Source organism: Dendrobium catenatum, unplaced genomic scaffold, assembly GCF_001605985.2.
Source record: "Dendrobium catenatum unplaced genomic scaffold, ASM160598v2 fragScaff_scaffold_314, whole genome shotgun sequence".
In the NCBI taxonomy this organism is placed as follows: domain Eukaryota; kingdom Viridiplantae; phylum Streptophyta; class Magnoliopsida; order Asparagales; family Orchidaceae; genus Dendrobium; species Dendrobium catenatum.
The window spans coordinates 104,071-120,330 of NW_021318776.1; the positions used below are offsets into that span (position 1 = coordinate 104,071).

Consider the following 16,260-nt stretch of genomic DNA (forward strand, 5'->3'; position numbering starts at 1 on the left):
TTATTATATATACTAAAATTATAAATTTTAATAAAAATTCATTATTTGATATATTTCAAACATCTTATTTGAATAAAAAATAATTATATTTATTACTAAAAAGAATTATATTTTGATTTTCTAAATTATATTGGACATGTCAAATTAAAATTTAATTCGATTTAAAACTATATCGATCCGTTTAATTTTCTGAATTTTACGGTTTAGCGGACGTAGCGCTGTTGCCACCTTCAGTCGCTATATAAGGGATCGAATCAGCGCATCCCAGGCATCGCACGTTCTTCCACAAACCGTGATTCGTCGCATTTGTCCTCTCCTTCCCTACCCTTCCCTGCTTCGCGTCCCTTACCGCTCGCTGGAGCTGTAGATTCACGATCCCCATCCATCTACCGAGTCGCTCAAGGCCCCCTCCCTCGTCTTCGTCGACGGCTTTTACCGAGCTGCAATTGCAGCAAGCTTGCCAACCCTCGACCCTGTTGCTGCGAGCCTTATCCTCCGCAAGTTCCTTTCCCATTAGTGGCCCTCTCCTTACTGTTCTAATTTCGGCGTAGGCGACGAGCGTAGGGTAATACTACGACTTCTTCACTTCATCCAACTTTGTCCTTCAACCTAGTTGCAATTAATTTATTATTGTTATTTATTTCTTGCTGAGATTCGGTAGCTTTCTCCTCCTTGGTCTTTTGTTGCTCGAGATATTGTGGATTATACTATAAATTTTTGTCAGTTTGGCTACGCCATTATGTTTTTCCTGCAAATGGAAAACTTTGGTCAAATTAATTTCTAGATTGATTATTGTAGTTTCTGATCGTAGGTTTTAGTTATAGGTTATATTTATGACTGTAGATTTAAAATCAGGGTTATTTAGGAAGTTTTCGCTAGCACTCATCTGTTTTGGATGTGTTATTCTATGCGTTCTTCGATTCATAGAGTTTCATTAATGCAAGGATTTATGTTGTAATGTGGATGATATGATAATGTATCTGAATGCTTAATAAGTATACAATTTTGCATCATGTGAAATACTTTGGTGAAAATATTTGAGTTTAGTTGGCTGTTTATGCTTTTGAAATTGTTATTGGATAAGAATGCATTGTTATAATTTTTTTTTTTTGAAATTTTTTGTGATCATTTATGAAGTTGTGAATTTCTCACTGGCACCTTTTTTTTTTTTTTCGTAATTTATGTTGATAAGCATAGCTTGTGCATGTGTGAGCAGTTCATCCCTTCCAGTACAGTTGTTCTTTGTTGCCTTGGTATACTTTGAGCTCCTGGGCTGGGTCCATTTGGGTATTTTTATGCCAAATTGTTTTTCAACTATTTGATTTGGGGCTAAATCTAAAGCCTCAAGTACCCTAACAATTAAGAAAAATGTATAAATCATACTTAATGTAGATTAATGTTTTTTTTTTTTTGCTTTAAATGTCAATATCCTTTGCATTCGATGACAAGAACTTCTGCTACTATGTAACATGAACAATAATGCACAGGGCTGTTAACGAAGTCTACTGATCTGGTTGGCTTAAAATATTGAATGAGTTATATTTGTTTTGGATTTGGGCACTTTTACCTGGCTTGAGACTACGATGCAAAGGTTGCTTCCATTATATATATATATACATACATATATATAGAAACATGAAAACTTTTCTTTTGTGATGCAGATATTGAACACGTATATACAGGAACTCCATTTACTGGGTTCACCCTAGTTTTATCACACAATGGCACTCCGTGGTGTCCCTTTATTACAATAAATGAATCCTCTCATTTATGAATCACTTCGCATGTTTCTCTTAACTTTTTTTTTTCTTCTGTACTCTCACTTTGTTATTCATCCCTAAATTATTGTTGAGGTTTCATGCTTCTTATGTTCACTCTAATTGATCATGGCTGGTGATGGTTTCTTTGGCTTTGAAAGCAGAAGCTGTTTGCTTGGATGTTATGGCAGAGTGATAACTTTTAGGTATTTAACAGTTGTAACAGATGGCTTCGTTTCAAATGAATGAGAATTCAATACAAAGCACGGCTTGTAGATGTGGTGAAGGGGACCAAAATATTTGGACAACAAGAACCTCTGAAAATTCTGACAATCAATCAAGTAGCTGTCGTAATTGTGAGGTAGGTTACATACTGCTTGTGTAGTTTCTCTATTATAGTTCTTTTATTTGTTTAAAATTTTTCAAGTTACGTGTGCTTATCTGAGAAGGCTTATCATTTTAAAATTAGAATAGTTATGTATCACCTCTATTACTTGAATTGTTTCTTATCATCTGTATGAATGCAACAAAAATTGTTTGCAAGCTTATACACTACAACAGTTGTCTTCCCTACTTTATTTTGCACTTCATCATGTGATTTTTGTTTGTCAAATTGAAAATAGACCTTTTTTTATATATGTTTTTAAATTCATTTTGCTTTCCAAATAATTTAATTGACCATAACATGCATAATAGTTTTGCATCTTTGAAAATTATCTATCTTGGACAGTAAGATATGTCCTGTCATACATATAAACTACTGCTGACATTTTTAATCAAGGGTTACCGTATATGGACGAGTGGAGTGATATTAATTCATGTTCTGTGGCCTAACATAGGGAAACTGGAATGGTGATTTGTTTCAGGCTTGCGTGTACATGCTCATGTACACGTACATAATCATTGGCTTGGGTTTTTTTTGCAGCTTTTTACTGTGTTGAATCTCCATTCCATGTGATATACTTAGAACTATCATGATACTTATAAACATGACTAATGTTCATGGCAATGATGAACATGGCATTGTACTTGCTTCATTGAAATACTTTTTAAACATTTGAATTGATCCTATTACAAGCTTACTTAAGCCGCATTGCCAGTTTCATGAAATGCATCTTAGAAAAAAGTCTTTAATACTTGGTGAGACAAACATCCTCCTTTATCTAAATAGCCAATATCATTATTATTAAGCTTTTGTGGGTCATAAATTTGCATCTAAAAGCATTCAGAAACATTTTTTAAAACCCTGGTTCCTATTCCAACCTTCCAGCCTTCAAATGTTAAACTCTTATTTGAAAATTTTCAATTTCCAATGCAAGCCCTTAAGCTGCAATAGATAGCAACTAATATTGCCATGTCATTATAACTTGAAACCTTGTTTGCCTACAAAAATTCGTTGAACACTTCTGGCACAAAGCTAATATAATATTCAAACTATCACTCAATATTTGTCCTGGTGCTAACAAGGCTAATCATCTCTCATCGAAAAATATGTGATAAGTTTGAGCCAAATTGGGAAGATTCATTTATTATCGAGGAAGTATATTAAGGTAGGAGCATATCGGTTGAACCGGTCCAACCTGGGGTCCTAGACCGGTTTTATGCTATAGGCGACGGTCCAAAGGGGTGGGCGGAACCATGAGGAAGAGAGAGAGGGGGCCGGCTGGAGATATGAGGCCCACAACTCAATTAAACCTTGCTTTGAGAGGAAAAATTTGAATTAGAGGTTGTTTAGGGATTTTGTAATTGTCCTCTTTAGTGGCTGCTTTTTTTCACTATGCCATTGATTTTAGGTTGGTATTTGAAGAAATGTTGTGCATGAAGTTGAAAAACATTGTTTTTAAAATTCTCTTGCAAAATTGAAAAATGTTTTCCTTTTTGTATACTGATATGCATGTTCAAATTTTGTTGGAACTCTCCTGTAATGTAAGGATATATTTTTCAGATTATCATGAAAATTCCTCTAAAAGTTAAGAGGCATTTTCAAAATTTTTAGAGTTCAGATTTGCTGAAGTTTTCTTTGTAAGACATGAGATATTCTAAATATTTATTTTGATTGACATTGAGCTTTATGTTGAGTTCACCAAATAAACATTTAAAATTATTGATAATACAATTTATCTAACAATGCAACTACAGAGTTAAAGTTATTGCGTTCAAATAAGTGTACATATGATGACTACAAAAACTGGAGATTCATCCTTTCACCTTGCCAAAGTTCTAAAAATCAAATGAAGAGATTTTCAAGTTAAGTAATCTCAATGAATCAAGCTGGAGAAGCGCAAGCTTCTATAGCTCATATCTTGGGCTTGAGCGGCTGGATAAGGTCAACACAATAAGCCTAAATATAGATGAGTCGCTTGCAGGTTTCTTTATGTAATAAGTTATAAGAAAGGTTGCATTAAGAAAGCACCATTTCGTCAACTTGATGACAAAAGTTGTTAAGTGTAAGGCCTATCTAACTTCACGCGTTAGAGTAACTCAGATCCATAAAATTTTTATGAACTAGGTGATGGGTTAATGCATAATCGAGAAGACAAGCCTCATTTAATAAAACATTCATGCAGTTGAATTAATAAACTTTCAAATTTGCACATTCAAAGACCTCGAAAGTCAAGAACGGGTTTAAGTGTGCAAACTTCAATAAATCAGGCTGAAAAAACACAATCTCCTATAGCTCATGTGTGTGGCTCGAACGGGTGTATAAAGTCGGACTCAACATGAATAAATATGGTTGGCATGCTTTCTTACTTAACAAGCCATAAGAAAAGTCACAGTAAGAAAGCTCCGATTTCGTTAGCCCAATACAAGAGCTTTTAATTCCCCATCCTATCTGATTTGATTAGTTAAAGTAGCCCATATCAAAAAGTTATACTCAATTGGTCAAAGGGTCAAGGCATTATCAAAAAGTTATATTGCTCAAGAGGATGCCAAGACGTGTTTGGTATCTTTGTCAAATCAGAATCCTAACTTTTTTTAGTTTGTCAAGTATAAAACGAAGATCAAAGGAGATTATATTCTTCAACAAGTTTGATAAAGGGTAAATCTTAGGACTGAAAAAGTTATCCCGGAGTTCGTACAAAGCTTGAGGTTGAACCTAAGGAATTTCGCCATCAATGAGTTTGTTATGCAGAAAGCTTTGGATCGATGACTCTCTATTATCATCCTAATAAAAGTCTTGAAGACGGTCACCCAGGTGCATCCTTCATCAAATATGTCAAAACAGAAAACATAAAGAAGAATGTATGCTCAACCTTTGCAAAGCTGATAAGGACAACTCAGGCAAATTTCTTTTTCAAGTGCATCAATGCTAAAAGCTAGAATAGAGGGATCCGCAAAATTTTAAATCTATTGAAATGAAGTTGTTATCAACAAGTCCAAGTACAAAGTATTAGATCGTTGATAATTTCAATTGGCTCAATAGGTCCTTGTAGTGGTGCTAGAGTGGTGCTAGAGGATTTTGTGTTTGATTTTTACATCCTTGAGTTGAACAAATATTCCTATAAAAATTTCAATTAGCCAATCTTAACAGAAGTTCCTCAAAGTACATTATTATTTAAATGCAAAAAGTGTCATCTCATTTTGACCATCTTCAGTCAACCTGGAGTGTAATAGAGGGAGAATATAGAGAAATATATTTCTAACTAACACCATCCTAAACTACTTCCGTTAGGATCAAATGAGTCGGAAATAACCTATCCAAACTATCCCAACACAACTAATTTGCCTCTTTAGAATTTTACCTTATTCATATTCGGAAGCATGCTCGAAACACATCAAAATAAGGTACAAAGTTTTACTAAAATTTCAAATAAAGTTTATACATACCCAAAAGTTTAATTATGGATTATTGATATGTCTACTATGTACACCCAAAACTTATGTACGCAACGCAATCAAACTCTTGCGAAAGCCCTGCTAGCTCATTCCCCTTTTTTGCAATACATCCACTGGTGAGCTGAATGCTAAATGAAATTTACAATTCTAGTGCAAGAACAAGAAATAATGGTGCATATGCTTAAACTACTATAACAGTCATTGTTATGGAAAATAATCAAAACATATAATTGTGCAATTCACTGTATAAATTCTTTCAGCTTTTTTCATATTGCTTATTTTGTTTATTTTACTTTATAGGTAAGTCATAGGATGACTATAGGCTTTAGCATATTTATAGCTCCCCCTTTCAAGGTTGGATCTAAATCTCTAAATTTTTAGAAAAGAGTGTCGAGCACCTCTTAACGGCCCCTATTAAGTCTTACCTTATTAGATCTTTCATCTTTACTGGTGCAGGCATATGCCCACAATATGACTTTTCTCCATAACTTCTAAACTAGCATAGCAAGTGTCCAGACTATTATGTCACAATATGAAAACACATTGTATATATGCAATAATTCATGCTGAACAAGTGACTATAAAACTAAAATGCTAAACAATTATATTTAAACCAATTTGCTACTTTTTGTATTAGGGATCGAGTATCTCACCTTATTTTCTAGGGAATTTTATCACCAGAACACTCCGACCTCTTTTTCTTTTATAGACAACCTAAAGAATAAAGACTTTGCCATTCATAAAAGCATTCTAACTTTATTGTTGAAGTCAAGTTATGATAAACCCAAAAATATAGAGTTTTACCTTTACTAAACTTCTCCTCATTCTAACTAATTCCCTTACCTCTCCCCAGCCTCCTTCCTCTTATTCCTTTTCTTTTCTTCCTTTTATTTTCTTCTCTTCCTACCGATTTTTGAGATTTTTGCTGCAGAAGCCCTCACGGCCACGGTTTCCCAGGCTTCTTTTGCAACTCTCAGCCTACACTCGGCAAATGGCAGCTTTGCACTCTAGAGCCTGGCTACGGGTGGGAATGGAATGGGAAAATGCTTTAGTTAACTTATCTATATAGTAATATAATATAACACTAGCACTAATGCATTCTCAACCGCACCTAGTCATGTGATTAAAGCCTTGAGTGGATCACCCGTTGCATGCATAGGTAAGTGGAACTCTGATTTTGCTACAATGAATTTAATAAATGAACAAAAAAGGAAAAATTTAGAAAAAAAATGCAAATAAAAATTTATTCAATAACGTTTACGTTCTTGCAAATTAATATATACTTCTATATAGAAATTTGTTTAGTTTGATGAGTAGAACATAATGAACTAAAAAATTTATTCTTTGATAACAGTTGGTATCTTGGGGTATAATTTCGGGGATAAATTTACGCTCATCTTTTTGAACAAATTTTGGGTATTATAAAAAGCCAGTTACAGCATGAGAAAAATCTCTTAAATGATTACATTTTACTATTTTAGTATAACATTTAATTTATTAAATTAAAAAGAGAGTATAAGCTTGAGATTTACATAGTAAAAAAAAGATACGAATATCAGATTTATAGTTTTGTTTTCCAACAAGAAAAAGTAAAAAAATAATAAGAGCCTCAAAGCTATGACATAGTAGTGACAAGCGATCTTAATCCCTCTCATAAGATGCCTACTCTTGGAGGAGATACTGTCAAGTTGAGCTGTGATGCTCGCTAGCCTGCGGTGATGCTACCTCATAGCTTCATCTATCCTATCTTAGATGTGGGGTTTTGTTCCATATATTATTGAGAGATTTTAGCCGTTGAACTAAGAATGCTTCCTTGCACTGCCCTTCCTAATATCTCATGTCACTCTTCAACATATTTCAAACTTGTAACCCGCTTCTTTAGGAATTGCATTAAATAATAAATTAGTATTCATAAAAAAGAGACGATACAAAAACATGAAATAAAAATGGAACAAAAAAGAAGAAGTCATACCTGAGCTGAATGCTCCTATGAGAGTTAGAAATTGTCACGGGGTTGCACTAGTTGATCAGTCTGTTGAGGCTTGGGGAGGCTCCACATGACAAGTATGTTTGCATCCATATATCAGAGAAGGCTAAGTTTCATAGTGGGAAGATGGCTCTCTAACCCATACTCTATCCAAAGGATTTGCTTCTTATATAGTAGTATAGTTGTCACTCAACCTACCTGTAGTTAAGTTAGTAGAAAGTCATTTAATATGAATGAAAATATGAAAATTAAAATAACAATAAAAAAAAGAAGGACAAAAAAAAGATAACAATGTTACCTCTATTATTATCAACCTGTGAAGTGCCGTGTCAATAACTTTAACCTTGAGGGACCTCTAATGATCTTATATTTCCTTACAATGAGTTATATCTATGTTTCAAAGTTAACTTTACTTCTTGCATTGACGTTCATATGTTCCTCTAAAAGTCCGCATGGTGAAACCCTTAATGAGATATCCAGACAGTCATTTGGAGATCTATAGGGTCAAACATTTTGCAGCAAATATGGTTCATTCTAAGAACATACCATATTTGTTGGGGGACATTTGTCGACCTTCATTTGTGCTTCATTATTAATTTGAGTATGTGTGATGAGAATGATGACCAATTGATGCGATGCCGCATAAACGTTGCCCAAACATTGGTACTTGCGAAGTGGACTACGTTGACACTTTTGGAACATTGAATTTACCAAAAAAGTATCTCTCACGTGCGCCTTAGGCAAGCACGATGAAAATGACGGATTATGGACGTAATGTCGAGTAAAAATCACCTGAACATCGTCCACTTGTGAAATAAACTATGCCAATGTGTTAGGAATATTGAACTTACTCGAAATTGATATTTCATATTACTTGGTTTGCTTCATAACGACAAAAGGCAAATTACCTGCACATGAGGAGATGACATGAATTTTGAGATGTACGAGAAATGCAAAATTATGTGAGTTGATTCACATCTTTATTTTTTTAATTTAATTAAAAAATCAAAACTAGAGAAAAAAATAAAAATTTTATCATATTACTTCCTATCTCCCAATTCTTGCATGAAGTTGCATCCACCCTTGCAATTGCCATGCACTTCTTGTCATGTCTTATCTCTCTCTCTCTCTCTCTCATTTTTTTCTCTACTAAATATAACAAGCAAACCCGTATTTACTCTTTCTGATGGGGACATCAGGGCGTGAAAAGTCTATCAGACGCGTGACCGTCGATCTACGGCCACGATCGAGTCAATGTATTTTTGAGTCATTTCATGTATTTGTCTTTTATTATTTATGTTGTATTTGTTTTCCCGTTTTTACCCCTTACTTAAGGGAGGTCGTATGTAAGCCCTAAGGACATTGTCGTCTTTTTATTTTGAGTCCTTTTGTATGAGGCTATTTATAGCCCTTATGTTTCTCTTCTAAGGTTTTAATGAATGAATGATGAATGATAAAATTTTCCCTGCTTGATTTCTTTGTGAGATCTTGAGAGTGCTTGAGAGAGAAATCCCTAGGAGAGGGAAACCGGATCACCCACCAAACTTGGAGATGGCCGGGTTCGTGGTTCTTTATTCTCTATCTCCTCTCCCCTCCTCCCTCCTTCAATTAGCCGTCGGCCTAGGAGTTCTCCTATACACTTATGCCGTCGGCCACCATACAACTCCACCTCACCGTCGGTTAACCCTAACTCCCCTACCACACGCACCCACCCCTCCGTCCCCACCACACCCTCACAGCCACACCACAAACCGCCAGCCCACTTTGGGCTTTTCCCTCCTTTTTCCATTATTTCCTAATATAGATTGCATATAATTAGGATCAATTTTGAATTCAAATCCAAGTGATTTGAAATTCAAAATTTTCCTAAAATACGAAATCTATTTTAGGAAAGTTTTAAATCTCATCCTCAAATCAATCTTTGATTAAGTGAGATTTAATTTTCCTTACCTAATTTAAGATTCCCTATTAATCAAGACATAAACACTTGCCATAAGCCCACCCCACTCCATTAAAAGCCGCCGACCCCCCTATTGGATTCCAAAGGGATTTATTTCCTAAATCCAATTTTCTCTCTTGGAAATATTTCCGAATGTTTCACCCTCTCACCTTGGCCGAAACCTCCTAAAGCCCCACCTCCTTATTACTTTCCAAAATCCCCTCATTGGTTTTGGAAATAATTCCCAAGCTTTCCCTCTCTTGCCCGCTGCCCCTCTCCTTCTTTCTCTTTCCTTTAATTATTCTCAATCAAAGGGAATAATTAGGAAGTGTTTAAATTAATTTCCCTTCACTTTAATCTCCCAAAACCTGAACCAAAATTCCCCTAGCCCTCCCCCTTGGCCGGCCACCTTCTCTTACCTTCGCCTACTTGGATCTTTGAGAGAAACTTCTCTCTTTCAAGGGAAACGAAAAGTACAGAAAAGGACCACCTCTCACAACAATTCAACACAACTAGATCAATGCATGATCGATCCATATCTTGATTACCACATTGCCTACGACGAGCAAGGTTTCGTACACATCCTTCACTCAACTTTCTTCGACGTCAATCCAAATATCGACCACACTGTCGGAGGAGTACGTGGAGTGCATTCTAGATACTCTCACCGAAGCCATAGAGGTGCAACTTGGTGCCGTTTAATGGTGGATTACGTCCAAACCGTGACAAAGGTCTTCCAATCTTCTACTCTTGTATTTTCATAGTTTACCTCTCTCTTGTGGTTTGATTTGATTCGTGAAGGTCTTGCTCTCCAATCTCTGCCAAGCTTAGTAATCGTATGAATTGAGTTTAGCTTTATATGTTTCTAATCTCATTGTTAGTGTAGGGATTATGTTGAAAGCTACTTAATTTGCATGCTATTGAAATTTTAAGTTATTTCAATAATCCAAGCATTTGACATGTGACTTGACCTAAGCGCAGTCACCCCTCTCACGTTTTCTTTTATCGTTTTGGTTGCTAATAGTTTTAATCCTAATTGTTTTATTCAAGAAATTGTGTAAGTTCCTTTTGCATTCATTTAAAAGTATTGTAGTCCTACATCACTTTCTTCTCTCCTACACTCGACTCCTAGCTGGCCATCCTCACCTCATGCAGTGATTCATCACCATGGCACCATACCTCACCACCCATCTCTATCTCTCTACACCTTATTGGAGCCTCTCTGTTCTCCACCTGACCCTCTAGTAGCCGATCATAACAACCTGTGACCGCCTGTCACTCCATGCTGCACACTGCACATCCTAGTCCCCACGTCGAGCCCACCTTCTAGCCACTTCCCCTTTCCCTCTCCAAAATCTTCCTCCTCACAACCACAAAGGCAGCGACCCCCTCTTCTCACTTGCTTGTCTTATCCATTTTTCTCATCTCCCTCTAATTGTTCTACCTGTCGGCAAACCACCAGTTCGAGCTCCATCGACCATGGCTCACTTTCTCTCTCTAACTCTCTACTATTCTCCTCTCTCTAAAATAGAGATAAACCTCTCTCCAAACTTCTCACCCTTTTCTCTTTCTTTCTCCCTCTCTAACTCAATAGCCCTCTCTCTCTCTCCTTTTCTCTCTCTATATTGACAAACTGAACTCTCTTTCTCCCCCTCTCTCTAATTCACTAACCTTCTCAAATAGAAGAGTGAATTCTCTCTTTGTCCCTCTTTTTTTCTTCCATCCTCTCTCCTTCTTCAGCTCCTCCGTTTCTCCCTACCCATTTCTCTCTCTCTTGCTCCTTCTCTCTCTAATATAAAGAGAACAAAATAGAGAAAAAAATCCAAAAAAGATTGTGTTTTTGCTCTCTTCGCATTATCTCCCATATGAGTTGTTTAAATGTGGTGAAAAATTGCAAAATAAGTACATGTATCTGTTGTTCCCACACGATGAGTAAATTCTATCTTTTTGCTCGTGCAAGTTATGAAGAATTATGTGTTTTTTAAGGGTAGTGGGATAAAAGACCCTTAGCTGCGGTGTTTTACGACACCAATTATACATACTTTTTAAGCAAGGCGGGAAGGTTCAACTCTCCCAAGGATGCCCATACAAAGGGGAGACATCGGGAGGTTGTCGAAATTAGGATTTAATATACTTACATGAAGCATATCATTTATAACTCATTTAATCAGAAAAATATAACTAAAATAAATAAAATGAAAATTGCAAAAATGAGAATGATATTTATACCTTTTGAAAATGACATTTATTTAAAAATGTAATCTCTCAAAGTTATCTTGTCCACGTAGTGACTTACAAAGTTAATATGTGAACCCAATTTTCTGCCAACAAGTGAGTAGAGCTAACAAGGTTCAAATACTAAAATGAGCTCATTTAAGGAGCTTGAAGATAGCCATATTGATAGTGAGTCTCAATCAGTGGAAACTCCTTCGTTCAGGTTGAGTCGACTACCTCCTATGACTAAATAGACTTAGGATTACGAAAGCTCGGGATGATGGAACCATGAGATCTTAATCGTGTTCATCATCATTCTATGCACCATCCACATTAAGTGTAAGACGATAAATTTTAAAACTCATACCAAATTGCTTCTATTATTCCCTAAGTACTTAGCTTCTAATGGCTAGTTTTATCATCGGGGGAGAATTAACTATAGGGTTCACACTTATGAGAAACATAGAATTATATCATAAAGTCCTTATGAAATGAGGGCAAAATTTTTGGGTAGTGTTTTATTTTAAATCTAGTATGCTTTTTGAAAATTTGAGTAGGAAAGTACCAAAATTCTCTTAGTAGAAGTGGGGTGTGAATTTTCGAAACCCATATTACTTGTAGGGGAAACAAAATTCTTTGTAGTTTCAAGATGCTTGACGGAAAAGTCCAAACAATATGGGTAAAAGTTTGTAAATGCAATGCTAATTAGCAAATATTTGGTCTATAAAGATATTTATACTAATTTTCATGTTAAAAAATATGAACATCAGACTCATGTAACAAGTTATGGTCTTGAAAGAATCTCTTAAGAGATCTTGCATTCAGAGGATTATTTTTATTGTTTTCTATGTCATCGAATTTGTTCAGATTTTTTTTTTTTATATTTCTTTATTTGATTTGTAATTTATTTTTGATTGATGATTCTATTTAAAATTGCATCGAAACAATTCTTATTTGATAAGGAAATTTGTGCAAATATTTTATGATTCAGCTGAAGGGATTCTGAAATCTCGACATTTAGATATTTGGTTCTGCAACATTTAGCTTGTGGAAATCACTGAACCATCTTTGTAGAGTTATAATTAATATTTATTTTCAATGACCAGCTAAATCACGTGAATAGGTTACCATATCAGAATATATCTGTTTCTTTTACTCAAACTTATTAGTTTCCAAGCTCACAATGTAATTCTCGTTCTCTATCTGGTTTCAGATAATATACCGTAGATTTGCCATAGCTTGTAAATTACTCTGTATTTTACCAGATATTATTAAAATGGCCCGTTCGAAGGACCTTTGGAGTTTCTTTGGCAGAACATATGTGACAATTCTTTCGTTTGATGTCTGGTTAAGCTTAATAGAATGACTGTTTGTATGCATAATCATGCTAAACTCGTTATTTGTAATTGATTTGATATTTCACTTAGATCAAATCAGTTGAGTTTTATTTCTTAATAAGTTGATTTAGTTTTATTTTGGTATCTTGCTTTTGCTAAGTTATCTTTCTTGAAACCTGACTTGGCAGATCTTGAAGAGTGGGCCTCTGTTAATATCATCTAAAGGTGTGTCTTTTCACAGTTACTGGATATCATATTTCCTCTTTTAGCTAGATTTTTGGTTTTCTTATCTACAACATTGGTTTTCTTTTTTATCCTTTCTATCACGCTGATCTAACATATGCTAAAATGCGGAGCCAATTTTATTTTTTTGGGTGGGCAAAGTTAAAACATAAATAATTTAATTTAAAAATATTTGTAAGACAAAAATCAAAGAAAAAACATATATTTTATTGTGATTGATAAATTGAAAAATAATTAAAGTGTTGCATTCTATTTTGCATTTTATGACACAGTTGCATTATGCTACTCAAACACGAGAACTCATCGCTTGTAAGCATATCAACAATATATGTGGATTATTGTTGTTAAAAAATCACAAGTTTAATTATAGAGAAATCAACTCAATATAACTCTACAAGAATAATTATTTGGTTAGACATGCCACACAAAGAAGCAATTTAGTGCTGGCTTTAGTGAATTAATTACTTAGTTCTTGAATTTGCATATCAATAATGGTGTAAACTAAGTTAACATGATAATAATGCAAGTTTGCTATTTCTACATTGTTCTGTCTTGACCTTCTGTGAGGCTTAAATATAGAATTCATATTAGGAACATCAATTTTAAAAATATTATAAAAAACGTGAAACTTAAAGTATTTTATTGCAATCCAATCCATCTCATTATCCGCAATTGTTGCTTTGATACTTGTACTAATTTTATTGCATTTTTGATATCTTGATCTTTAGATATCTTGGGTCTATTGTTCAAAGTGATGGTGAAATAGATGAGGATATTATTAATAGAATTCAAGTTGGATAGATGAAGTGGAGGAATGTATTGGGCTTATTGTGTGATAGAAAAGTACAACTCAAACATAAGAGAAAATTCTATAAGATGGTGGTTAGACCTGCAATGCTTTATGATGCAGAATGTTGGCTAAAAGGAACACATAACATTAAGTTAAGTGTTGCAGAGATGAGGATGCTTAGGTGGATGAGACAAGGTACAAAATGAGCATATACGTGAAAAGGTTGGAGTAGCTCCAGTGGCAGATAAGATTATAGAGAGTCGCCTTAGATGGTTTGGTAACATAAAATGGTAGCCTTTCGATGACTTGGTTAGGAGAGTAAATGTATTAGATTTAACCTATGTCAAGAAAAGTAGAAGTAGACCTAAAAAGTCTTGATTATAACATATTAGAAATGACCCTTTTTTTATTAGATCTAAATGAGAATTTGACTCTTAACCGGACACAATGAAAAAAAATGATTCATGTAGCCGACCCCACGTAGTGGGATAAAGGCTTAATATTGTTGTTGTTGTTATATGATATCTTGATCTTTTCTTTGTAAGGTCAGTGATAATTCATTTGTAATTCCTAAATGTTAATCATCAAGTGCATCGCCACGATAGAGTTAAAAGATTTCATTGCATTTATCAAAACAACAGCTTCAATTGATTGTGTATTATACAACCTAACTTCCTTGACAATTTCAAGCATTTCTATTACATAAACATACATTTTCATAAGACTAATTCAGGTGTGAACCCCAACGAGTGTTAGAGCTTGTTGCAAAGTGGTCTCTTGGTTCAAACTTCAACCACTACTAAGCTCTTCAATGGTAAGATAAAAAATTATTTTATCATGTTGAATGACTTTAAGAATATCAATACTTTCATGTGAAGCTCCAACAATATTCACAATTCTTGAAGTATTATCAAAAAATGCTTCATGTGCAAATTATTTTTTTGCTATACCTACTAACCATAATTGGAGTTGATGAGAAAAATAATTAACATAAAATGCATGCAAATTATTATGTAGTATCGCTGCCTTAAAACGATGAAACCCATCTCGCATATTAGATGCACCATCATATCCTTGACCATGTATCTTGTGCATGCTTATTGAATGCTTTACAAGTATTGCTCAAGGGGCGCCTTAAGTGTAGCTGCATTAGTTGAGGCGATATGCTTAATAACTATAAATCTTTCAATAACTTGGCCCAAGTTATTTGCATATCTCACTTCAACAGCTAGTTGTTTCTTTGTAGAGATATTATGTAACCCATCTACTACAATTGAGAAGTACCAATCACCTATATCATTCATTATAGAAGCCAAGAGTATAGCAGCTGCAACACTACTAATTTTTTTTTGAACGGTTGAACCTTTGGCGAACTTAATTTGAAATTTGAGCTGGCTTTCACAAATGTTACTTGCTTTACATCTTTTGATTAACAAGGAAATGAAAAAAACTCCAAATAAATTTCTTGATTATTCAATGTAGAGGGCTCATCATGATCACATAATGACAATCCTTAATGTAGAAGAAATCACATACAATAAACAACTACAGTCAACATGATCTAGTACTCTTTTTTGTTCTTCTCATCCTTGCTCAGCCATGAAATTGAAAGACTATGTTCTTGATACTTTCATTAAATCCTCGTATGTTTATCTTGCCTTCTTATGTATGCTATTATGTTCTCCAACATGGCTTTGAAAATTTTCTTTTCTCTTCAAGTTTTTAAACCCTTAGCTAACTAATGAATTTCCACCAACTTGGTATGTACTAAATACTATTTTTCTCTCGGGGCTTAAATATGTAGCAATAAAGACAGTGCAACGTCTTTTTCCACAATGTATTCTAACTAATCAAGATATTCATCAAATCATTTCAAATTAAATATGCATACAACATTTCCTATCATTGTTTGAGGAAAATGATGATATTTTGATTGATGAGGGCCCTTCAACAAATATGCCCTCTGAACTTTATCCATTTCATTTACGTTATAATTCTAAATTAAAGATTGAAGCCCTAGGGTTAGCAGGAAGATTGTTACTATTAATCTTTATATGTTTCTTCCTTTTTAGATATCTATCAATTTGCTAAATCCTAAAAAATAGAGATAACAAACAAAATGATAATCAAATTCATTAAAGGGTGATATTAGAAAA

General features: G+C 34.4%; 1 protein-coding gene and 1 long non-coding RNA gene across 2 annotated transcripts in view; one reads left to right on the forward strand and one right to left on the reverse strand.

The window, feature by feature from the left end:
- The first annotated feature begins 215 nt into the window (after window positions 1-215).
- Window positions 216-16,260, forward strand: part of LOC110100808 (rho GTPase-activating protein REN1) — a 67,338-nt gene continuing 51,293 nt past the window's right edge. Inside the window, exons 1-3 of the mRNA XM_020828483.2 lie at window positions 216-565; window positions 1,975-2,118; window positions 13,260-13,296. Of these exons, the coding sequence (XP_020684142.1) occupies window positions 1,984-2,118; window positions 13,260-13,296 (172 nt within the window). The 5' untranslated portion in view covers window positions 216-565; window positions 1,975-1,983. The remainder of the gene's footprint in view (window positions 566-1,974; window positions 2,119-13,259; window positions 13,297-16,260) is intronic.
- On the reverse strand, window positions 7,132-7,778 carry LOC114579326. Its single transcript, XR_003700259.1, has 2 exons — window positions 7,567-7,778; window positions 7,132-7,470 (listed from the first exon to the last, which is right to left on the reverse strand). It is a non-coding gene; the product is annotated as an uncharacterized LOC114579326 (long non-coding RNA).